This window comes from Temnothorax nylanderi, unplaced genomic scaffold (assembly GCF_030848795.1).
Source record: "Temnothorax nylanderi isolate EJ_2023f unplaced genomic scaffold, tnyl_v1.0 TNYL_tig0766_pilon, whole genome shotgun sequence".
Taxonomy (NCBI): domain Eukaryota; kingdom Metazoa; phylum Arthropoda; class Insecta; order Hymenoptera; family Formicidae; genus Temnothorax; species Temnothorax nylanderi.
In genome coordinates, this window is record NW_027249828.1 from 28,641 (window position 1) to 54,617 (window position 25,977).

The following is a 25,977-nucleotide window of genomic DNA, read 5'->3' on the forward strand; positions in this document are numbered from 1 at the left end:
ACGAGTAGGCTGTAGCCCTTTACCGGAGATCTTAAAGATTAGGAATGGATGACATACCCACATGGCACGAAATACACATATTTACATCATAACGATTGCATTTCTTCTATATACTTTGCATTTCTTCTATATACTTTCTATATACATTTATTTTGATTTCAAATTAGAATTTAGCGAACTCAAAAACCCCTCGGACACCGCTTACGTTTCATAGATAGATAGATAGATGAAAAACAAGTAGAGTTGATAATTTGACAGATATGTTTAAACGTGCCTTAGCAAGTTCCGATATTATAATTTCAAGTATTAGCTTACAAAAAAGAATTAATACAAGAAAGCGTAAACATTTTCCACCAGAGGTTATAGATTTATTAGTTATTAATGATACAGACTTTGACATTAATTTAAAAGATAATATTTTAGATGTTACTAACGAAACTGAAGACGAAGACGAGTGCAACTTCGAGCTTGAAAATATAGTATTTCATTTAGACGATCTTGATATAGAAATGGAAGACAAAAATATTGAATAAGTCGTTATTAATTAATAAGTTTTAACAGTCATTTTCAATTTCAAGTTTTGATCGACAATTTTATAATTTTGTCGGGCGCCATATTGGATCCGCCATTTTGTATTTATAATTTTTAAAGTCATATTCAAAATCAGCGACCTTGAAAACCCCTTAGAAAGAAAAATGAAACCTCCTAGGTTTCATTTTTATGCAAAGAAGCAGTTTTCATATTTTTGGGCGCCATATTAAATCCGCCATTTTGTATTTCTAATTTTTAATGTCATATTCAAAATCAGCAACCTCAAAAACCCTTATATAACGTCCCACTGTGATATCGCTTAGCATAATCACGAACTTGTTTAGAAAAAAATAGTCGATTGTCTTTACTTTAAAAAATTATATCTCCCGGAGGCGGTTCTAGGCGGTGATTTACGAAACGGTTTTAGGAAGAGTAGAGTCCCACCTAATATTCAAGCCAAAGATCGCCTTGTTATTGTTTGTTATTCGGAAGTTCTAGTCTTTTAAACATCAGAAACTGATAAAATCATTACTTTTTTCTAATTCAAGTTTAAAGTTCTCTCCTCCAGAATGGCCAAAGCTTAATTTATTCTTATTATTTTTAAGCTTTAACTTATGCTAAAAAAGTATTTCAAGCAGTGATTTGTACGTCTTCAACATTGGAGGAGAAAAAAAAGATCAAAGTAACAATAATCTTTCGTGATTTCAAGGTACATTTTTACACACTTTCGAACACAAAATGCGACAGAAGAAATACTTTGCGTGGAACAAATGATCTTAAATTTTCCCCGTGTCTCACTAATGTTTATAGAAACTTTTCCAATCGTTAAACATTACGAACTTCGACTTTGATTTTTGCCATTTTTGGCCAGAAAATAGGCGAAACGTCCCATAGTGCAATGAGCGAAAGCACCGCGCCGCTCGCCAAGGTCGAAGGGGGGCGGACGACTCGAGTTCGGAACGAAAGATTGACGGCGATGGAATATTATCGAATATTCGATTGCCTTTCGCAATTAAGTTTTTACTGCGAAATCTGCAACGATTATGCAGAGTTACGCCGCAGAGCTTGAATAATGGCACGCGCCGGAAATTACAGTTGCGCGGATATCTTCGTCTCAACGTGCCGAGTGCGACGACGGACGAGAGATATCACGCGCGGCGAGCGTGCACGCATCGATTATTCCATATTACCAAGGGCTGCAACGATTATGCAGCGATTAGCGCGAGGAATCGAGGTAATGGCGTGCGCGCGATCGAGACGACAATTACGCGGATATCTTCGTCGCAACGTGCCGAATGCGACGAAGGACGAGAGATATTACGCGAGGGGCACACGCCGATTATTTCGATGTAATGTCCCGATGGACTTGCGAGGTCGATAACGATCGATGAGACGAGCGAAAGTGATCGAGTAATAGCACGCGCGTAAGCGAAATTACAATTACGCGGATATCTTCGTCGCAACGTGCCGAGTGCGACGAAGGACGAGAGATATCACGCAGGAAGAGCGTGCACGCGCCGATCACCCGATACGATAGCGAAAATGGTCGACTAATGGCACGCGCGCAAGCGAACAATTGCACGCGCTGATTAATCGATACGACGAGACGATTTACAATGATTAGGCGATGTTTTGCGATTCGCGCGAAAGGTCGGCGGAGTTTCTAACGCGAGAAGGAAGAGATCCATCCGGCTTGAAGGACCAATGCTCGGGGGGGTGTGAATCGCCCCGGATTCGCGAATGGTCTAAAGCGTGTAGCGATAACTCGAAGGACCAGAGGGACCGTTCTCTCACGAGATGCAACGACATGCAAAACGAAAGCGAAAACGCGAGCGAAAACAATGCAAAGCCAAGCGACTCACCGTTCGTTGCCCGTTGCCCTCTCGGATGGTGTTCTCTCGTCTCTCTCTCTCTCTATTCCTCTCTCCTTCTCCTTCCCTCGGGTAAGTCCTCCGTTGTAAGCGAGGAGGCGAGCCGGCATGCAAGCAGGCAAGGCACGATAAACAAGCAAGCAGTGCAGGAAGGTAGGCAAGGCCCGAGATAGACAGGCGAGCGGTGCAGCGGACAGAACAGGCAAGCAAAGCACGAGCTCGAAGGGAGTCGACTCCTCGTGCTCCAAAAATGTGAGTGTTGACGAGTTCGCGTTCGAACAGCGAATGTGTGCTCCGGTACTCCATCGTCTCACGCACCTGCGAATTGCGGCGCGAGCGAGTACCAACTTTTCCAGCAATTGGGCGGGCCACCCGCGGGCGGGCAGCACGAGTCGGGTGAGTCGCGCGAGTGTTGCCTATTTATCGCGATCCGCCAACGTCTCGCGCGAGTCACGAATTACGTTTTTGGTGTTACTGACGGTAACGTTTCGACCAATGTACAGGGTGTATCAAGACGATACAGAGCGGTACGGCGGGTTGCCCATTCGAGCAGGCGCGCATGGTCGTTCACAATTGCGTTAACTTCGGTGCATCACCTATAATCACTCGCATATCTTTTTTACAATAAAATGAATTTTTTAGCGCCCGAAGTTGCAATACAATTGTGACGGATTTCCGTAGCAGTAACGTTTAAAACAGAAGTCGAGATGACAATACAGGTTATGAAATAAATTTTATTAAGAAAACGAAAGACATCTTCTCTCTTACGAAAAAAGCTCGTACCATAGACCATCATAATCATTATATATTATAATTTTATTACTTAAATTATTTTTTGCAAACAATGTTTATGCACAGGACAAAAGTCAGCAATTAGCATATGTGTGCAAATTTAAATTATAAGTCGGCTAATAAATTTCATTCAATGTAAGTTTAAATAATGGCAGAAATCACCATTAACAAATCTTACAATATTCATTTTGTTTAATTAATAAATAATTTATCATTAAATTGATAATCAATTTAATATATCAATACTAATGAGCATTATATAATTTTTTATATAAATAATGCTGCTGCATCTTAAAAATCTTAATCTTAATCTCATAAACAAGAGGTTTATTAGTATAAAATATACATTTTAAATATGATGCTAATGAATAGTTTATATAAGGCAAATTATCATAATATTTAATGAATACTTTTCAGTAATAAATTTCTTGTAGATTTATATGAGATTCAGTAGCATTATTTACATAAAGATGCTTATTAGCATCAGTATATTGAATTAATTATTAACGTTAATGATGAAATATTAATATTCTGAAATAAATGTTGTTAGACATAAGATCCGCTGATAATCGTTTTTATCGTTATAAATAACGATGGAAACGGTTATCAGCGGATCTTGTGCCTAATAACATTTATTTCAGATTATATATATATATATATATATATATATATATCGTATATATATAATTTATATTAATTTTTGTATGAAATATTTTGTTCCGTGCAAAATAAAATAATTGAAATAATAAAATAATGTATAATAACTATGATCGACTATGATCCAGCTTTCTTGGTAAGAGAAAAATAAGGCATCCCTCGTTTGTCACGTTTACTTTATAAAATGTATTTTCATACCTTGTCACTTAGGCTTCTGTTTTAACCGATTAATGTTGAAGTCTATTAAAATTGAATGTTTTGCATAATTTAAGTGAATGTCTCGTATGTCTGATGGAAATTTGTCGAAAGCGCAGAGATTAAACAAATCATCAGTAATCAGTAATATAAATAGAGGTGTTAGAGGTCAGGAGAGCGTGGGGGCCATTCATGCAGAGTGCTATGGATGCTTATCCATCTGTTAGGAAATCTTTGATTTAGTATATTACGAGCGAGAAGGGATGTATGAGCAGGATGGCCATCTTGTTGAAAGATAATATTTGGTAATACAGCCAATGGAACATCTTCTAATAAATTAGATAATGTTTCCTCCAGGAAAGCGGAATAAACTTCTGCTGTGACGTTAATATTTTCCGGAAAGAAATACGGCCCGATAACTTGATTATCTAAAATTCCCATCCAGACATTAATATGGAATTGGCCCTGGATGTGTGTTTCCTTTCGGCAATGAGGATCTTCCTCCGCATAATGATGTTCATTATGTCTGTTTATGTTTGATAATGGAGTATTAATTGTTATTAATTTTTTATTAACCATTTATTCTCTCGCGGTCGATAGCAAAGAAAGATTCTCTCCAAATTTTTAGGGAATTACGTTCTTGTGATAACAAAACAATTCAGCAAGTATCTACGACAAGACGCGGTTTCCTTTAATTGTTATTATATTTTTATTAATAATTTATTCTGCAGCGACCGATAGCAAAGAACGATTCTCTCGTCTTGTCGCAAATACTTGCTGAATCGTTTTGTTATCGCAAGAACGTGATTGCCTAAAAATTTGGAGAAAATCGCTCTTTGCTGTCGACCGCTAGAGAATAAATGGTTAATAAAAAATTCGACAAAAAAATAAGAAAAAATGGGTAAAAAAAAATCGACGTGATTGCGTACATTTTCCATCGTTTTTCCGAAAACCGCGTTATTCATTAATTTATATAAATTTTTCTCGAACTCATTTTTGACCAGTGTTCTAAATTTTGTATTGAGTTCGATGTAAGCGCGGAGCCACGCAGATTGAGCGAATTGCAATACGCGATGTATCTTTGTGACGCGAAGGCCGTGGTGCGTGCACTGCTGTAGGTTGCGATAATGAATGACATAACGCTCCTTATTGTATAAAGTCGCGAGAAGTTTGTTCTCTCGCTTGCCGGGCGGTTTATCGCTCGTCGGACAGAACGGTAGATCAGCGTGCGCGTCGTGTTTATTCTGCGGATACTCTAGATCGACCTCGAGAATATAACCCGTGGACGAATCCAAAGCGATTGCGCTAAAGTTGAAATTCGAAACGTCTTCGACCCATCGAAAATCTGCGTAGGGCAATGGCTCACACATCGCCCAGCCGTACAAGTTGTTTACATCGAAATACATCAGGTATGACGATGGTTTCAACTGATCATGAGATTGCATGTACTTGTTATTAGCTTGCGCATATCTACCGGAACATTGACTGAGACCGCCGCGAATACCACGCTCGATAAACATTATCATATCAATGTCTGTGAGCAGTTAGAAATTAATACGTGTATGTTTTAACATAGCGTCCCACGTGAAACCCGGTAGAGTGTAATAATGCGCTGGATCGAGTCTGAAGCGAAAATTTTCAAACACGTCGGCCAACAGCAAGACATCGGTTTTCAGGTATAGATCACTGTATTCACCCAGGGTTCGAACGGAGAATCGCTGCCATACGTTCGCGGCGTGCGCGTAATCGCTCTCGGATACGGTGTCACCGGTCAAGGAACTGTAAAATGAATCGCGCGGTGGTAAACACGTATCCTCCAGCTTTTCGACACAGTCAAAGTACTCATACGGAAAGACACCTTTTCGCGTCAATAATTCAAAATCGTTGTCGGATAACGTGGAACGTGAAAATTTTGAACGTATAATTTTTAATTTATCATTATCTAGGAAGGATGACAATTTTGCGAGACTCGCGCTCAGAAATTTATACGAGTCGATAAATCTTAACTTTATATTGTTTCGCGAATCAGCTCTTTCCGTGGTGTCTTTCACGTGTTTAGTAAATGAGATGTACTTTTCCTTTGTTATAGGCAGTACATCGATCTTGCCTTCGAACGCGGTAGCTATCTCCTTGATAATGAAATGCGCGTCATAGCCCGACAGATTGTGGAATATTACTGGGATGAAGTGAGAATCCTTATAATTCAGATTGCATGTCGAATGTGCGGGACCTCGGTACCTACCGGTTAAATGACAGTGATCGCGTACCCGCGTGTCGTCTGGCGCGAACGGTTTTTCGCACACGTGACATTGCGTCGCACTGTTAAATTTTTTCCACTCGTCTCGCGTGAAATCCGCCATGGATACATTGTCGGACAAGATGTTCTTTACGCGATGCGCCAATCCTTTGAGTTCCTCGGCGAACCACGCGACGCAGTCATTATCGCGACGAAATCGATACGCGGATAATGAGTCGTCGTATGAGCAATGCACGTAACACCCGACGCTAAATACCTTATGGTGTTGGTATATGCCGGACGTTTCAGGATCCGCTGCCGTCTTCTCCAGGGTACATTCCAGGTCGGCGTATACGGTAAACGGAACTCGTTCTTTCCTGCCGTAGTTGTTGAATTGCAGCCACTTGTCGTTATCGCTCGGTAACATAAAAATTACACAGGACCACAAAAAATTTTTTTTGAAAAGCAACTGGGATCAGAGTAGGTGTTTCTTATAGATTTTGGGTCACTGAATCCGAATTCGTAAACCGTTTTGCTCCATCACGTCTAGATTTTTAGATAATCGAGAAAAATAGCGGAAAATCTGTGAAAATTGAAATAAACATTTAAAGAAAGAGCAAAAGTATAACATCAAAAAAAGAGAAAAAGTATAACATCAAAATGCGGTCACAGAACTGATTTAAATATATTTTGGTAAGTTAAATAAAGTGCAAAAAAGGAGGATGTTAAAAAAGGGACGAATTTCGCCCAAAAAGGTGTAAGTAAAAGAAATAGTGTTTTTTGTAGATCTTGATCTCCTGAATACGATAAAGCTAATAAAAAGTTCGTGGTGCTTGGGGAACACCTTGAAAATTGAGCATAAACGTGGTGTATTTACAGAAATTCGGATAAGATATATGCTATATCATAAAATGTACTGGTGAAAGATTTGTTGGGGAGAGAAAAGGGGGAAGAAAGAGTGTTGTGTGTGTGTGTGTGTGCGCGCGTGCGTGCGCGCGCGCGCGGGTGCGGGTGTGCGCGCGCGGGTGCGGGTGTGCGCGTGTGTGCGCGGGTGCGTGTGTGTGTGTGTATGTGCGCGGGTGCGTGCGTGTGTGTGTGCGTGTGTGCGTGCGCGGGTGCGGGTGCGTGTACGTGTGTGTGTGTGTGTGTATGTGCGCGGGTGCGAGTGCGGGTGTGCGCGGGTGTGCGCGGGTGCGGGTGTATGTGTGCGCGTGTGTGTGCGTGTGTGCGTGCGCGGTAGCGGGTGCGTGTGCGTGTGTGTGTGTATGTGCGCGGGTGCGGGTGCGGGTGCGGGTGCGGGTGCGGGTGCGGGTGCGGGTGCGGGTGCGGGTGCGGGTGCGGGTGCGGGTGCGGGTGCGGGTGCGGGTGCGGGTGCGGGTGCGAGTGAGGGTGCGTGTGCGGGTACGGGTGTGTGCGCGCGTGCGCGTGTGTTGATTGCATCGCTGCTCCCACGCACTAAATTCTTCGATCGAATTCAGTTGAGCGGCTTGCTCCAACAACTCTTGCTCCATATTTTCCTTTCCTTCGATCCGAAGATTCTAAAGACTGCTCGCTCGCTTAGCTTGAGAATACTAAGATTTTAACACTATTTTCCGTCGTTTTTATACTTTTCTTCTATCTTTCGCTTTTTCTCTTTTCTTAATCATTTCTTCTTCTTCTACTTTTACGTCACAGAGACGCGACATTCCTTAGACCCCTTGGGTCTCAATAAGCAAATAAGCTATTTGCTTATTAGTAAAAAAATTTTATATGAATGGTAACATAACCCGACCATGTCCCAACACATGGCTCATCAAAGAATGAGACAATTGTAGGTCATAAATTATAGCTACCTGCTGTCGGTGCTCAATTCTATAACATTTGTATAACTCTTTCATAAATAATTTTCAGTCGGATGTACTTCCATGGAAAAAAAACAAGGAATTTGTTTGTCCCTGTTTTTACCATCATTTTAAGAAATATCCCCACCAATCAAAGTATATCTACACATCTGGTGAAGCAAATCTCAGAATCTCAGGTACTTGCACTCGTGCGTTCGTGCATAAAAGAGTTTGACTGTTTCTATCTTTACTCCCTCCCTCCCTCCCCACCTGAGCAGCTATGGGAGCGGATGTCCCGACACGTAGCTCGTCAAAGGACTAGACAATTGTAGGTCATAAATTATGCCTGCCATTCTATAACATTTGCGTAAAAAACTCTTCGATACAAAATTTCTTGGAACGCAAACATACTCAGCTATGTATGTAATATAATATCCTATGACTATTACCTGCCATGACTACTATCCCATATCAAAAAGACTAAATTTTATTATATACTGTAAGTAGGAGTCTGACATAACCGCCCACCTCGCCCCGGGGTGGGGGTATCCAATGCAGGATTTCCCACCGGAAAAAAGGTACTCGGACCCTCAGGAAAAAAAAGGCCCAGCGGACCCAAGTGATCATGCAAGCTTGAAAGAGTCTCTACCTACCTCTATTGTTTGAGTCACGTAAACATCGCTGTCTATTCGAGATTGAAGCAAAAATGTAAATAACCAATAAAAATTGAATATTAACATAAATAGTAGCAAAATTATTTTTCAATCTATCTCTTTCGTTTTTATCTAACATTAGCCTCCTCTATGTTTAAATTATATATATGTTGCAATAATGTCCTTTTTAATTATATACGATTTATTATAAATTTAAAGAATTAATAAAATTATTAAAATATTGATAAAAACTTTTATCTAAAATAGAATAATCTCATCATGGCACGTATGAACTTGTCCGTTCCTGTCTTCCACTCTCATTTCCCCACTATGTGGACTCTATAGTATAAGTCACGTAAATTTTTTATTAAATAATTATATTAATTAAATTAGGTTATAAAAAATTATATTAATTTATAGGTTATAAATAATTAAATTAATTGAGTTAGGTTATGATTAATTATAACCTAATTTAATTAATTTAATTATTTATAACCTATAAATTAATATAATTTTTTATAACCTAATTTAATTAATGATGCAAACACGCCGCCATCCCCCTCCACGCCGATGACGTCATCTACTCTCCACGCCGGTGACGCCATCCCCCACCACGCCGGTGACGTCATCCCCCCACCACACCTTGATCCAGAACGCCCAGTATATACCTATTATTTTTAGAGTTTGTGAGGGAGTGTTGGGGTTAGGATTGTTGGTTCAAATTATTCGATATTATGGTAGAGATTTATATTATAGTTTAAATATTAGAAAATTTAAAAAAATTTTTATAAATAAGAGGTTTATAAATAGTATGATTTATATATGATAACATTTGTGTTTGTGGTTGTTTTTTTAAATTTGATATTAGTTAAAAATAAAATAATTATGTTTTATTATAATATTTGTTATTTTTTAAGATTAATATTGATTTTTATGTATATATATATATATATATAAAGAGATTTTATTAAATATAGTTTTTAAGTATTTGAGTATAGATTATTATTCTGTGTGATTAATTATGATAAGTTTTTGAATTGTAGGGTTAATGTTGATATGTTTACAAAAAGAAGGAGAAATTAAGATTATAGTTTTTATTAATTTATTATTAGTATTAATGTTATTTTTTATGTCATTGGATTTATTTATATTTTATTTTATGTTTGAGGTAAGATTAATCCCTACTTTTATGTTAATTATATATTGAGGGGGCAATCCTGAGCGGTTAATATCTTCATATTATTTAATAGTTTATATGTTATTGATTTCTGCGCCCTTGTTGGTTTATATTTTTAATTTTTATTTTTGTAGAATAACATTAAAATTTGTTTTAATAAAAATTTTAATAAGAAGAGTTATATTTAGATTTGGAGGATTTTTAATAATTTTCATAGCTTTTTACATTAAAATGCCAATTTATTTAATACATATTTGACTTCTCAAGGCTCATGTAGAGGCACTTGTTTATGGATCAATAATTTTGGGGGAAGTTTTATTAAAAATAGGGAGATATGGGTTAATTCGATTTTTAGAAATATTTATTAAGATGAGATTAAAGTTTAATTGATTAATTATTAGAATTGGAATTGTACGGGAGATATTGATAAGGTTAATGTGTATGACTCAGGTGGATATAAAAAGATTAGTAGCTTATTCTTCTGTTGTTCATATAAATATAATATTATGTAGGATATTAACTTTATTTATGTTAGGATTTTTAAGGGGGTATATTATGATGATTTCTCATGGGTTATGTTCATCCGGTTTATTTTATATGGTAAATTTGTATTATGAGCGAACTTTTAGTCAATTATTAGTTATAAATAAAGGAATGATAAGAGGATTGCCTAGGATAAGAATATTGTGATTTTTGTTATGTGTAATTAATTTTTTGTTTCCTTTTTCTTTAGGATTTTTTAGAGAGATATTAATATTAGGGGTAGTTTTAAATTGAAATATAATGATAATAATTTTTTTAGTATTAGTTTGTTTTTTTAGAAGAGCTTATTCATTATATTTATTTTCTTATGTTCAGCATGGGGAGAGTGTATATTTAGAAACTAAGTTTAATTTAGGTGTGATAAAGGAATATTTGGTTGTAATTTTACATATAATGCCTCTAATTTTAATTTTAATAAATTTATTAATATTTATGTATTTAAGTAGTTTAAGAGAAAACATTAATTTGTGGAATTAAAATTATATTTTAAAGTATCTTAAGTTATTTTAAATATTTTTGTTTATTATTATTTAATATTTTTAATGTTTTTATTTTTATTTCTATTAAGGTTATTAATAAATTATCTAGATTTTGTAGTTATAATAGAGTGGATAATAATAAGAGTTAATTCTGTAAATATAGAAATTTTTATTTTTATTGATTGAATTTTGTTATTATTTATTAGCTTTATTTTTTTGATTTCTTCTATAATTATAGTATATAGTTATATATATATATATATATAGAGAGGAAAGTCCCCTATTATGAGACAGGATCCTAATATGAGATATGTTAAGCTAAAAGGCCCTGTATAGGCCCCATCTGTTGATCCCACCATGAAAAAACTCCGCCATCTCATATTAGGATCCTATCTCATAATAGGGGACTTTCCTCTATATATATAGGGAAAAATTTATTGAACGTTTTATTTATTTAGTGATTTTGTTTATTATATCTATGGTTTTAATAATTATTTCTCCTAGGATTATTAGAATTTTATTTGGGTGGGATGGATTGGGGTTAGTTTCTTATTGTTTAGTAATTTACTATCAAAATTTTATATCTTATAATTCAGGAATAGTTACTGTTTTATGTAATCGAGTGGGTGATGTGGGGTTGTTGATAAGGATTGGGTTATTGTTAATAAAAGGGAGGTGAAATTATTGAATGTTAAGGGAGGATAAATTATTAATATTCATAATATTATTAGCAGCAATTAGAAAAAGAGCTCAAATTCCTTTTTCTACGTGATTACCCATGGCAATAGCAGCTCCAACACCAGTTTCAGCACTAGTTCATTCTTCAACTTTAGTTACTGCTGGGGTTTATTTAATGATTCGATTTAACAGATTTTTATTAGGGAGTAAAGTAAATTTATTTTTATTATTTTTATCAGTTTTGACTATATTTATATCTGGGTTAATAGCTAATGTTGAAAATGATTTGAAAAAAATTATTGCTTTATCTACTTTAAGGCAGTTAGGGTTAATAATAATGATTTTAAGAATGGGGATAAAGATTGTTGCTTTTTATCATTTATTAACTCATACAATTTTTAAATCTATGTTATTTATGTGTGCGGGGATTATTATTCATTCTATAATAAATAATCAAGATATTCGTTTGTTAGGGAATTTAAATAAAGTAATTCCTTTTACTATAATGAGATTTATAATTTCTAGTTTAGCCTTGTGCGGGTTCCCATTTATAGCTGGATTTTATTCAAAGGATTTTATTATAGAGGAAGTATATATATTAATAGCAAATATATTTTTAGTAGTTTTAATTTTAATTTCTTTAATATTTACTGTTTCTTATTCTATTCGTTTATATTATTACATTTTTTTTAATATAAAATTTTATAGTTATTATAATTTAAAAGAAAATAATTTAATGAACTTATCTATAATAATTTTAGTAATGATAAGAATTTTTGTAGGATCTATATTAAGTTGATTGTTTTTTTATGATTTATATGGGGCTTATTTAAGGGCGGGATTGAAACTATTAACTTTAAGAAGTTGTATGTGTGGATTAATCATTGGGATATTTTTAGCTTTTAATAATTTTATAAGAAAATTTTATTATTTAAATTTTTATGTGAGTTCAATGTGGTATTTAAATTATTTATATTTGTGATTGTATAATCCTTTAAATATTGTGGGGGTAAAAGTGATAGAGGTAGATATATGTTGATTAGAATACTTAGGAAAAAATTCATTCATATATATAATTCATTATTTTCGTGTTAAACTTATATATAAGATATATATGTTTGTATATTTATTTATTAATATTTTGGGGTGAATATATTTATTATTTTAAAAATTTAAATAGCTTATAAAGGCATAAAGCATAATATTGAAGATATTAAGAAAATAGTGGATTTTAAAATAAATATATAGAATATTATTTTTATAGTGAAAATATAATGTTTTTTAAACTATATTTAAATTATTAATTATTTTTATTTTTAGAATATAGAATATATAAAGGGTAATTAAGTGGAGGATGGTGAATAATATTTATTATTTCTTAATTTGGTTAAAACTAATTTTATTTATAATTAAAGAAACTTAAAGTAATATGATTTAGAAATTATCATAGGTAATGAATTAGAAGTTCATTTTAAATTACTTCAACTAGAAAGTTAAAAAGTTTCAATGAATTATTAATAATAATTTACCGCTATCTTGGGTTTAGTTAAAAGATTTTTTAAAGTTCTCTTAGATTTTTATATTAAATCAAGTATTTAAGTCGAAATTAAATTGTAATTTTTTACTTTAAGAGATAAGATATATGAGAAAATTTATAATTTTTAAATGCAATTTAAATGTTTTTATTTTAAACTAATATCCTTGGAAATGATTTTATAAATTTTAGATTTTTCAATCAATGGATTGTTCAGTATATTCTAAGAATAAACCAAAAATTAGAATTATAATAAATATTACAGAAGTTAAGATTATTGGTAAATTAAATATTTTAAATATATGAATTAAAGTGATTAAAAGGGCGATTTCGATGTCAAAAATTAAAAAAATTAAACTAATTAAAAAAATTGAATTCTAAAGGGTATGCGGGGGGGTGACATAGGGTCGAAGCCACATTCAAATGGGGAAATTTTTTCTCGGTCTTGAAAATATTTTTTTGAGATTAAATAATTTAGTATTAATAAAAGGGTAGAAATTGTTAATAAAATACTAATTATATAAGTAAGTTGGATAATTATTTATATTAAAGTAAATTAAATTTTTTAATTGGAAATTAAATGTAATAAATTAATTATACTATATAAATTATAAAATTTATTAAAAAGAGATAAATTTATAAAAAATTAGAATCTTTATCAATAGATTGAGATGTATAAAAATAATCATACGACATCTACAAAATGTCAGTATCATGCAGCTGCTTCAAATCCAAAGTGATGATAGGAAGAGAAGTGAAGAATGTTTATTCGAAAAAGACATGCAGTAAGAAATAAAGTTCCGATAATTACATGTAAACCATGAAATCCTGTAGCAACGAAAAAAGTTGAGCCATAAATTGAGTCTGCAATAGTGAATGGGGCTTCTTTATATTCAATAATTTGTAAAATAGTAAAATAAATTCCTAAAATAATAGTAAAATAAAGACTTTTTTTCTTTCTTTAAAATTTTTATTTAGTATGGCATGGTGTCTTCAAGTAACTGTTAAGCCTAATAAAATTAAAATAATTGTATTTATTAAAGGAATATCAAAAGGGTTAAAAGGAATAATACCTAAGGGAGGTCATAATTGTCCAATTTCTATGTTAGGGGCCAGGGAAGAATGAAAGTATGCTCAGAAGAAGGAGAAAAAAAATAAAATTTCAGAGATAATAAATAAAATTATACCTAAGCGTATTCCCTTGTAAACGTTTAATGTGTGACATCCTTGGAAAGTTGCTTCTCGAGTTACATCACGTCATCATTGAATTATACAAAAAAGAGTTCTAGGGATAGTTAAAATTATGGAGTACCTATAATGATGAAATCATCTTACTGTACAAATTAAATTATTTAAAATTCTTAATGAAATAAGAATTGGTCATGGACTAACACTTACTAGATGAAAGGGATGGTTCATAATTAAATTTCTCTTCTATAAAGAGTTGAAAGAATAGAGAATACATAGGCTTGAATTATGGGTACAGAGATTTCTAAAATAAATAATAAAATTTGAGATATGATTATCCTTTCTAAAAAAAGGCATGTTAAGTCGATAGTCGAATTTATTGTTGCCGCTTTTCCGCGATGCTGATTGGTTTTCTCGCTGCGCTTACTTCATTTGCAGCTGTCATCGTATATTTTGACAGTTGTGTGTATCAAGAAATTAATAGTGTAATATTAATAGCATAATGTTAAAGCTAAATAGCGCGCGCGAAGCGCGCGTCTGTGGTGCTAGTAATTATAAAAATTATGAAATTATTGATTGATTGACCAGTTGACCCTAGTAAAGACAATAAAAGATGGCCTGCAATTATATTTGCTGTTAATCGAATTGCTAAAGTAAGAGGGCGGATAATTAGTCTGATAGTTTCAATGATAACTATGAAAGATATTAATAAAAGAGGAGTGCCTTGTGAGGAGTTAAGTGAGCTATTAAAATATTTAGGTAATTATAAATTCTGTAAATAATTGTTCTAAATCAAAGAGTTAAGGATAGAGACAGACAAAAATTTATGTGTCTAGATGCTGTAAAGATATAGGAAAAGAGTCCTAAAAAATTGTTGAAAAAAATTATTAATAAGAGACTAATAAAAATAATTAGATTAGAATATGAATAAGAAATTAAAATTTTAAATTCTTGAAATAAATAAAAAATTAAATATTTTCATAATAAAATTAATCGGGATGGAATAAATCAATATTAGTTGGGGAGAAGGATAAAAATAATAATTAACCTTAATCAATTTAATGAGAGATTTATAGATGTTGTGAGGGGTCAAAGATTGAAAAAATATTTATTATCATAATCAATTAAAATAAAGTGATCTCATTGAAGGATGAATATGAATATGAAAAGTTTGAGGAACTGGGGTAATTATAAAATATAAAAAAGATGAGATAGTTAAAAGTAAGCTAATAGTTAAAATAATAATAGTAGATCATAATAAGGGTCTTATTTGTAGGATTAAAGAATATTAATATATAGAAATTTAATAATTTTAAATTGACAATTTTAAATTTAATGTTAAAGGTTTAACTAATTCTTTCATTAAAAATAGGGTCAATACCTATTATATTTTGATTTAAAAGATCAATACTTTTATTATATTCAGTCATTTAATGAAGTTATTATATAGGGTTTAATTATTGTTAATAAAATAAGTTAATCAATTTTTAAAGTTATTAAGGTTTGTAGATTCAATTACGATTGGTATAAATCTATGATTAGTTTCACAAATTTCAGAACATTGGCTAAAAAATAATCCGGGTCGATTTATAAATAATATAGTTTGATTTAGACGTCCTGGGGTTGAATCTATTTTAATACCTAGGGAAGGGATGGTTCATGCGTGAATTACATCGATTGATGTAATTAGTAGACGAATAGTTAAGTTGAATGGTAAAATGCATCGATTGTCGACATCAAGTAAGCGAAATTCATTATTTGTTAATTGATTAGTGGATAACATAAAAGAATCAAATTCAATATTGTTGAAATCAGAATATTCATATCTTCAGTATCATTGATGGCCAATGGTTTTAATCGTAAGATTATTGGAGTGAAGTTCATCGGTAAGGTAGAGAATTTTTAAAGAAGGTATGGCAATAAAAATTAGAATAAATATGGGAATGATAGTTCAAATTAATTCGATTGTATGACCATGAAGTAAATATCGATTAATAAGTTTATTATAAGTTATTATTATTATTATTATAAAAGTAATTAATATTGCAATAAAAATTAAGATAATTATAGTAAAATCATGAAAAAAAATTATTATATCATAGGTTGGGGAATTTGAGTCTTGGAGTGTTAATGATCATGTATTATGTTTTAATAAAAGAATTAATCTTTATAAAAGGATTTTAAATCCATTGCACTAATCTGCCATATTAAAAAATTGCTGGGATTTCATTATATCTATAATTAAGAGGGGGATAGTTAGTATTTCATTCTAAGGATAGGGATAAAAAAAATATATTAATAAGTATACGTTTGGCTCTTAGGGCTTCTCAAATAGTAAACATTAAGATTATTAAACTAATAATAGAAATAAGGGATCCGATAGAAGAGAGATAATATTTCATGATAGGAAATTATCGGGATAATCTGAATATCGTCGGGGTATACCTCTAAGTCCCAGAAAATGTTGAGGGAAGAAAGTTAAATTGACTCCGATAAATATAGAAAAGAATTGAATATTAAGGTAAAAGTTATTCAGTGTAAATCCAGAAATTAGAGGGAATCAGTGGATAAATCTAGCAATAATAGCAAATACAGCTTCTATAGATAGAACATAATGAAAGTGGGCGACTACATAGTATGTATCATGTAAAATAATATCAATAGAAGAATTTGATAATATAATTCCTGTAAGACCTCCTATAGTAAATAAAAAGATGAATCCTATTGATCATCATAAGGTAGGATTATAGTTAATTTTTATGCCATGAAGAGTTGAGATTCATCTAAAAATTTTAATTCCTGTGGGAATAGCAATAATTATTGTGGCTGAGGTGAAATAAGCTCGAGTATCGACATCAAGACCAATAGTAAATATATGATGAGCTCAAACAATAAATCCTAAAAATCCAATTGCTACTATGGCATAAATTATTCCTAAGGAGCCAAAGATTTCTTTTTTTCCTCTTTCATTTATAATAATATGGGAAATTAATTCAAATCCTGGAAGGATTAAAATATAAACTTCTGGATGTCCAAAGAATCAAAATAAATGTTGATAAAGAATAGGGTCTCCTTCTCCAGAAGGGTCAAAAAAAGATGTATTTAAATTTCGATCTGTTAGTAATATAGTAATTGCTCCTGCTAATACAGGTAAGGCTAAAAGAAGTAAAATAGCGGTAATTAAAATAGCTCAAACTAAAAGGGGAATTTTATCTATAGTAAAATTTTTATGATGTATATTTAAAATAGTAGAAATAAAATTGATTGCGCCAAGAATTGAGGATATACCTGCAATATGAAGGGAAAAAATTGAGAGGTCTACAGAAGAGCCCCTATGAAAGATATTTGATGCTAAAGGAGGGTAAATTGTTCACCCTGTTCCTACTCCGTTGTTAATAAAATTACCTAGTGTTAATAATAAAATTGAGGGGAGTAAGAGTCAGAAACTTATATTATTTATACGAGGGTAAGCTATATCAGGAGATCCTAGTATTAGAGGCACTAAAAAATTTCCAAATCCCCCAATTATAAAAGGTATAACTATAAAAAAGATTATAATAAAAGCATGGCTGGTTACTAGAGAGTTATAAATTTGATCATTATTAATAAGGGGATTACAAGAACCTAATTCAAGGCGGATAATTATTCTTATAGAAGATCCGATTATTCCGGCTCAGATGGCGAAAATAAAATAAAGAATACCAATATCTTTGTGATTAGTAGAGAATAGTCATTTATTCATAGCGGTTTGTAAAAAAATAAAATGTTATGTGTCTGATTAAAGTAATAAATTGTAAATTTATTTAAGGAAAAAAAATTTTCTAACATTAATATAATAAATTTATATTATAGTTTATAAAATAAAATATTAAATTGCAAGTTTAAAGAAATTAATTGATATTAATATATATTATTAAATATTTACTTAATTAATTGTTGTTAATAACCATTTGTAATATAAGATTTTAAATGAAAGGAAAAATGTAAATTATGTAAGTAAGTAAGAGTGGATTTGTGTGAGTATGGATAAGATTTATAAAGGAATTATTATTTTTTAAACTTTGAAGGTTTAAAGTTTAGGTTATATGAACTTAAAATCTTTCTTTAAATAATTAAAATAATAAAGGATATTAGTAAGCTAGTTTGAATAAAAAAATTTAAATTATATTTAAAAGTAAGTTTTAAGATTAGAAGTTTAGATTTAAATTGATAAAAAAATATGGAATTAAGTATAATATTTACATAAGGTATAATATATAATTAGTGATCTTAATATCATAATAATAAAAATAAAGAATAAGTTAGAATTTTGTAGAAAAATAAAAATTCTATATCATTTTATATAAAAAAATGAAAGTGGTGGTATTCTAGCTATGTTTAATATAATAGTAATTATTATTAAGTTATAGAATTTATTAAAATTTAAAATTGGATATTTAAAATTAAATAATACTTTATAGTAGGAAATAAAAATGAATAAAATAAATAAAATAATTGAATAAAATAAAAAATATTTTAATCAAATTAAAGATTTTATGTAAATTAATATAATTATTCATCTAGTTTGATTGATTAAAGCATATCTTATAAGTATTTTAATATTATATAAATTAAATATTATATATGGAGGAATGATTGAACATGAAATTAAAATAAAAAAAATTAATAAATTATAAATTTTTAGGAGAAAAATTATGTAAAAGGGTATAATTTTTTGAAGGGTTAATAAAATAAATAAAATATTTCAACATCTAGAGGAACATCTGAGTGACATTAAAAAAGATGAGAGCAGGCACTCTGTAATCAGCAAGCATCGATTGATGCACGGGCATGATTTCAAATGGTTCACGGCCGAGGTTTTGCATAGGGAGAAAAATGTGAGAAAGAGAGAGATAGCGGAAATGTTTTATATCAAAAAACATAATAATACGATTAATCTCAAAAAAGACACCGAGAATCTTAACCCGCTATACGACCGAATCATAAATGCTACATAACTTTTCTCTCTTTGTTTATTTTTATTTTTCTTCTGTGACCCACTCGTGTATTCGGTATGTAGTTCGATGCCGTCCTTTGACTCGGAATGACTGCTCTCACACGTTCTCCGGTTCCGGTTGCCTCTTTTGCTACATCGCATTATAATTCAGGATGGATCGCGGCTCCTTCATTTTAACAATTAGACAACTTCGAAATTCTGACAAAGTGTTAAACTGCAAGAAATTCACGTGCGACTAATATGAGATAGGTAGATATATTTTCTGTTCCTACGCCCCTTTGTTCCTCGTTGCGATATTATTTGTAACATGACTTCGTAGTTTTAGTACTCTGGATAAGGACACAAAACGAGTGTCGAAACGTCGAGGATTGAAGTAATGTAATTACGACATTATACGCTACGTCAGTTTGGTCAAATAATACTACTTATAAAATATTTCAAGTTAAATGCTTAGAAAGAATTGGAAGTCATAGATGAAAGGGGGGGGAACGAATGCTTAATTTTATAAATAATGCAAGAATTATTATAACATTAATATAATTATAATATATGAAAATATTATTTAGAATAATGCATATAATGATAGGGAAAGATGCTAAAATTTGAATAATAAAGTAAAAAAAAATTAATTGTTTATTTTTTAGATTTATATTTATTAAGCAAATGAATAAAAAGTTAGTAATTTCTATAAAAAATCAAATTATAATGTAATCAAAAAATCTTAAGGATAAAATAGTAAAAATGAGTAAGTTTATAATAATAAAATATTTAGAAAATGTTGGAGGTGACGGGGATTTAGGGCAGCGACGCGAAAAGAGAACGCACGAACACGACAACTATACATAGTCAGAATAATAATGTATTTCAAATACACAAGTAATCGCCGTACGTCGTGAGCGAAGGCAAAAGACGTGTACGCTCGTTACGATCGAGAGACGCGCGAGAGAGAGTGAAGTAAGGAAGTCGCGAGCGTCGCGATCGGAACGACACTGTCGGTAACATCCGGTTAATCGAGCTCGCAACGCACGCTGTTAGGGTAGGTAACAGCGAAGATCGTTCTATCCAACACTTCCCCTCGATGCGAGAACGGATGATCCTTATTGAAGAGTAGTTATCTGCTCTATTCCGGATAAGGCGATGCACTTCTCGAATTTGGGTCTTGGTATACCCTTCGTAAACATGTCAGCCACATTATCGTCTGTAGAAACGTGTTCGACACGTAGGCGTTTGTCCTTCAGAGCCTCTCGGATGAAGTGGTGGCGAATAGCGATATGTTTGCTACGTGCATGAAAGACTGGATTGTCTGCAAGTCTTAATGCGCCGAAGTTATCGCTAAACACCTCGATGTCGGTTAACTCCTCGAATCCTAGTTCGTTGAGAATAGCTGTCCAATGAATCGATTCCTTGGCTCCCTCCGTTAGCGCCATATACTCTGCCTCGGTGGAGGATAAAGCGACGGTCCTCTGCTTCCGTGCATCCCAGGAAATGGGACTGCCGCTCAAAGCGAAAACATACCCGGAATAAGAGCGCCGATCGTCAGGGCAATTTCCCCAGTCGGAGTCGACGTACCCCTTCAACGGCTTGACGTCAGGTGAGTATACCAGTCCGAGGTCTAGGGTCCCCTTGAGATACCTCAGAACTCTCTTGGCAGCAACCCAGTGGGCCTTTCCGTACGAATTATTGAACTGGCCCAAACAACTCGCCGCGAAGCTTATGTCCGGTCGTGTGGCCAATGTCAAACACCCGACCAGCTCTCTGTACGGAACATCTTCATCCAGTTCATGTGGTTCTGTTTCTTTGACGAGCCTCTTGTTAACATCTATAGGCGTACTGACCGGTTTGGCGTCTGTCATGTTGAAGCGACTCAGGAGATCGGTGATGTAACCACGCTGATTCATTGTCACTCGATTATCTTCCTGACTGAACTTTATTCCTAAACAGTAATTGACAGGTCCAAGATCTTTGATGTCGAATTGGCAGGAAAGCGATTTTCCGAGTTCCGTAATCGACTTGGAGTTCCTGGATGCGATGATGAGGTCGTCCACATAAACCGCGATCAGGACGATGTCCTCCCCTTGTCCTTTATAGTACAAACACGGGTCACCGTTAAGAAGGTAAAGCTCCGAAGTCAATCAGGGCTTCGCGTAATTTTTCATGCCACTGTCTTCCGGCTTGGCGTAATCCGTAGAGAGATTTCAGGTGTAGGCATACTTTGTCCCCCTTATCCAATTCGATAAGCATGTGTTCCGCCTTCGATCTGATGTCCGGGTCCTTCTTATTCTTCACTATGGCCACCAGAATGTCCCTTAGTTGCTTAGGGGGCTCCATCAATATCTCTTCCGGCAGCTCGCCGTTAAGGTACGCAGTAGTTACGTCGAATTGGTTCATCGTCATCCCGTGTCGGGCAGCCAGTGCAGCAATCAAACGAATCGTACTCAGGCGGGCGACTGGGGCGAACGTCTCCGTGAAATAAATCCCTGGTTTTTGAGAGAATCCCTGAGCCACAAGACGAGCTTTTCTACGCTCCAGGTTGCCGTCAGATCCAAATTTGTTGCGTAATACAATTCTGCTGCCTATGATTTGAGCACCTTTGGGACGATCTACCAATTCCCAAGTATCGTTCTTAATAATTGAACAAATCTCTTGAATCATAGCGTCGAACCACTCCTCCGAATTAGGACCTGCTAGTGCTAGTCTCATCGGTATTTCGGATAGAAAAACCTGTTCAGACGGATCAAATTATGCGTATTGTACAGCTTCATTGTAGTGCTTCCGCGGGCGGCCAGGTTGTCCCGTCCTGATGATTCTTGGTCTTCCTGGTCGTCGTCTGGCGACAGGTTCACCGTCCACAGGGGGGTCGTCGTCGGCGTTGTCGTCCGCGTGCTCGTCTTCTACGCAAAGTTGATTGCCGTTAGAGGGTTCCATATTTACCTCGATAAAATCCTGTTCCCGTCCGTCTTCCTTAGCTAGGGCGTCCTGTTCACAATCTTCCGGAGAGAAATCCTGATACTCCCCGATCTTCGGAGGTGTGTGACTGGAAAACTTGACGTCACGAGATACGACGACGACTTTTTCCTCGGGTAGCCAAACTCTGTACCCCTTTGACTCTTCCGAAAATCCAACCAGGATGCCCTCTTTGCACCGTGGTTCGAGCTTGCTCTTGCCCGGTTTTCCGTCAAGGCAGTGAACTCGACAGCCGAATTCGCGCAAGTAACTGACATCGGGAACTTGTCCGGTCCATTTTTCATGTGGCGTCTTCCCGTTTAAACTTTTCGAGGGACAGCGGTTTCTGATATGATTTGCTGCATTAACCGCTTCAGCCCAGAAGCACGGCGGAAGTCCCGCTTGTATGAGAAGACATCGGGCCGTATCGAGCAGGCTGCGGTTCTTGCGCTCAGCGACGCCATTTTGTTGCGGATTGTATGGAACAGTTAGCCGCCTCGTAATTCCGTGTGACTTCAGGAAATCTTCGAACTCGTTGCTCAGATATTCCCGGCCGTTGTCTGTCTGCAAACACTTGACGTTACGTCCCTTTTGATTTTGAACGAGGGTGACATACTCTCTAGTGGCCTTTAAAACCTCGTCTTTCGTTTTTAGGAATCTCACTTCACACCAGCGCGAGTAGTCATCGATATATTCTACGAAATATCTTGCGCCGCTCATGGATGCGACACGCATGGGTCCGCATACGTCCGAGTGTATCAGGTCCAGCATGCAAGATTCCCGCGTTGACCTCTTTGGGAAAGGATTTCGATGCATCTTGCCTTTCAGACATGTGTCACATTCGGGGTCGTCTCCCAAGTCTCTGCGTGTTAATCCAAGGACAGTTCCCTTGCGTTCTGCTTCGCGAAGATCCGAAATATTTAAGTGTCCGAGTCGTCTGTGCCATGAAACGTTCGTGGTAATCGCCGAAGAAACTTCAGATTCGGTCGCGACACACGCGGATTCTTCGCATTCTCGTACGAAATAAAGACCGTCGATCTTATCAGCGACCAGCGTTTTATCTCCGTTGCGGTCCAAAACCGAAGCGGCGTCCTTTTCAAACACGACCTTGAATCCTTGCTCTGTAATTCTTCCGACAGACAGTAAATTGGAACGCAGATCTGGAACATGCAAAGTATTCTTTAACTGTACGCTTTTAACTGAACCGAAAATCTTGGTCTCGAATCCGGCCGTGCCCTCGGCGACGATTTCGGTTGATTCGTCGTTCGCGAGGTTGATTTTTCCGCGTTTCGAAAAGTCAACGTCGGAGAAAAATGCAATGTTATTGCACAGGTGCGACGTCGCGCCGCTGTCGATACACCACCTCCGCGCACGTCCCGCGGATCTCGCGAGCAAAGCTTCGCTGGCGCACAACGACACTGGTTCGCTCGTTTTCGCGGGTTCGTTGTCTGTGGCACTTTTATTACGGCACTCTGCGGTTTTGTGTCCGAACAGCTTGCACTTGTTGCACCGAATTCTCTTCTTCTTCGATTGAGACTTATCTTGATCGACCTTCGCGCCCTGATTCTTCCGCGGCTGAGTTTTCTTATTCACGTACATCGCACTTGATCCAGACGGCTGCTCGCTTCGATGGGCGTCGTGCTCCTCGATAATTTTTATACGTAGGACGTCGGGATCGGGTAACTTATCACGCGACTCGATTGCAACACGAAAGTCAGAGACGTATCTAGAATCCCTTACGCCCTTGGCAAGGAGCTGTATCGGCGCCCCCCTCCCCCCCAGAAACAATAATATCTAATGTATAAACATTTCATTACTTATAAATGTAAATAAATTAAATTTATTAAATGTATAAAAGTTACAATTTTATTTTTTTGCCTTAACTAAAGCGAATTCGTTTATTATTGCATCTATATTCATATGTGAAACTACTTCTTTTTCTATTGATATTAATGCAAGGCTAGTTAATCTTTCTTGATTCATCGCAGAACTGCTAAAACTGCTAAAACTGCGCAGAACTGCTAGAACTGCTAAAACTGCGTTCGCAAGATGCTACAGTCACTGGTAACGTTAAATAAATTCGAAGTGCAGTCTTGATGTTTGGATAAATATCATCCAGAGAGTATTCTTGAATGCATTTTAATAAATCCAGGGGAGTTGCTGATTCTAATTCCTTGATCAGTTCCTGCACTTGTGCTTTGAACAGTTCTAATTCGGACACAAGTTCCACTATGTCTACGTCCAATGAGTAGTGAAGTCCAAAGTCAGCAGCACTTTTTTTCAGCTCATTTAAACTCAGATTCTTCAAGTTATTTCCAGACAAAAAAAGAGAAATCTGATGATATAGTTGACATTGTAACCGGACGGAGGAGTGATTTCAACCACACGTCTATGGATTTGTTTGATATCACGGTCGCCACTCGATTTTAACCTCGGCCTATCGAGAAAGATTCATAGAAATCGACCAACCTTTCGCTGACTTCGCTAATTCCCCTCGTTTACTCTGCTGCAGGTTCCCTCTGTCTCGATCGACGCCGCTTTCTGGACCCCTATGCGTGGGACTTCCGTCTCGGGATGAGGACCGTCGTCGGGACCGCCTCCGCTGTGCACCGCTGGAGTTCGTCGCCCCTGTTGGACCTTCTCTGGACCGCCGCTTCGCTGGATCACTTCACTGGTTATCGTCGATGAGGATTTCGGAACGCCGGATAGGTAAGTATTGGGATAGGTAAGTATCTCGCGTTTTCGGGTTTCGGTCTCTTCTCTTAATAATCGTCACACGTATTTGCAATAGGTAGAATATAATTTATTCCTTTCTTTCTAGCTTTACATGGACATTGGGTGTACCGCACTCGGGTTTTATTAACGCGCTCATTTGCATGCGTCTACGGGTTAACGCTCCGCTTAGCGGGATCGTCCGCTCAAGATTTCTTAAGTCCGGTCTCGACCGTTCCGTTTGAACGCCGAGGGACGACTCCTCGATCGTCGGGCTCGGCTGCCCCGCCTCGCTACGTGGGGACCACCCCACCACTCACGCCATCACGCTGTGACCCCGCATTGGTCGACATCTGGCGCGTGATCGCGCTGCGCGTCGCTCGGCATGTGCGATGTTCCCTCGTCCTTGAGGTTGTTTACGTCGCCCGCCTGCGACTTTCGCTCGTCGCCGTGCAAACACGCTCGCTCGCGAGCACTTCGCTTTGTTCACGATAACATGTTTGTGACGACGATTCATATGACGATTCTAACGGTTCGTCGATGGTAAATTTATCATCGTCGCGATTTGATGCTCTTCGCAATGTTTTCGTGCCCAGAGTTCCGTGCTTACAATGATTTGGTTCGGAATGTGTGTCGTTCGTGACACGCTTCGCACGCCCGGGTCGCTCCCGGTCTGGTCGCACTTCCGGTTTGTGATTCCGACTTTCGTCGCGCGGATCGAGTCGGAACTCGGTACGCCGCTTAATTAGCGACTCTACGTTACGCTCCCCAAATGTCGTCGCGTTCGGGCTCCCGGTTCGCTATCTCGACTTCCGGTACTCGGCTCGAGTTGAAACCTGGTCGGGTGACTGAGTGTCACCTTCTCGACACATTCTCGGAGTGGCCTCACGATCAGACCCCCGGTTCGCGAATTCGGGTTCCGCCGGGCAGATCGATTCGCAACTCGGCTGGGTGACTCCTTTTCACTCCCCT

General features: G+C 35.7%; 1 protein-coding gene across 1 annotated transcript; it reads left to right on the forward strand.

The window, feature by feature from the left end:
• The first annotated feature begins 11,636 nt into the window (after nt 1–11,636).
• On the forward strand, nt 11,637–12,515 carry LOC139785264 (NADH-ubiquinone oxidoreductase chain 5-like). Its single transcript, XM_071724444.1, has one exon. It carries the CDS (start codon nt 11,733–11,735, stop codon nt 12,429–12,431), a length of 699 nt encoding a protein of 232 aa, XP_071580545.1. The 5' UTR covers nt 11,637–11,732; the 3' UTR covers nt 12,432–12,515.
• Nucleotides 12,516–25,977: the final 13,462 nt, after the last annotated feature.

Bases quoted from the DNA above. Each gene is read 5' to 3' on its own strand.
- LOC139785264 (XM_071724444.1), top strand. From the start codon at position 11,733: ATGGCAATAGCAGCTCCAACACCAGTTTCAGCACTAGTTCATTCTTCA.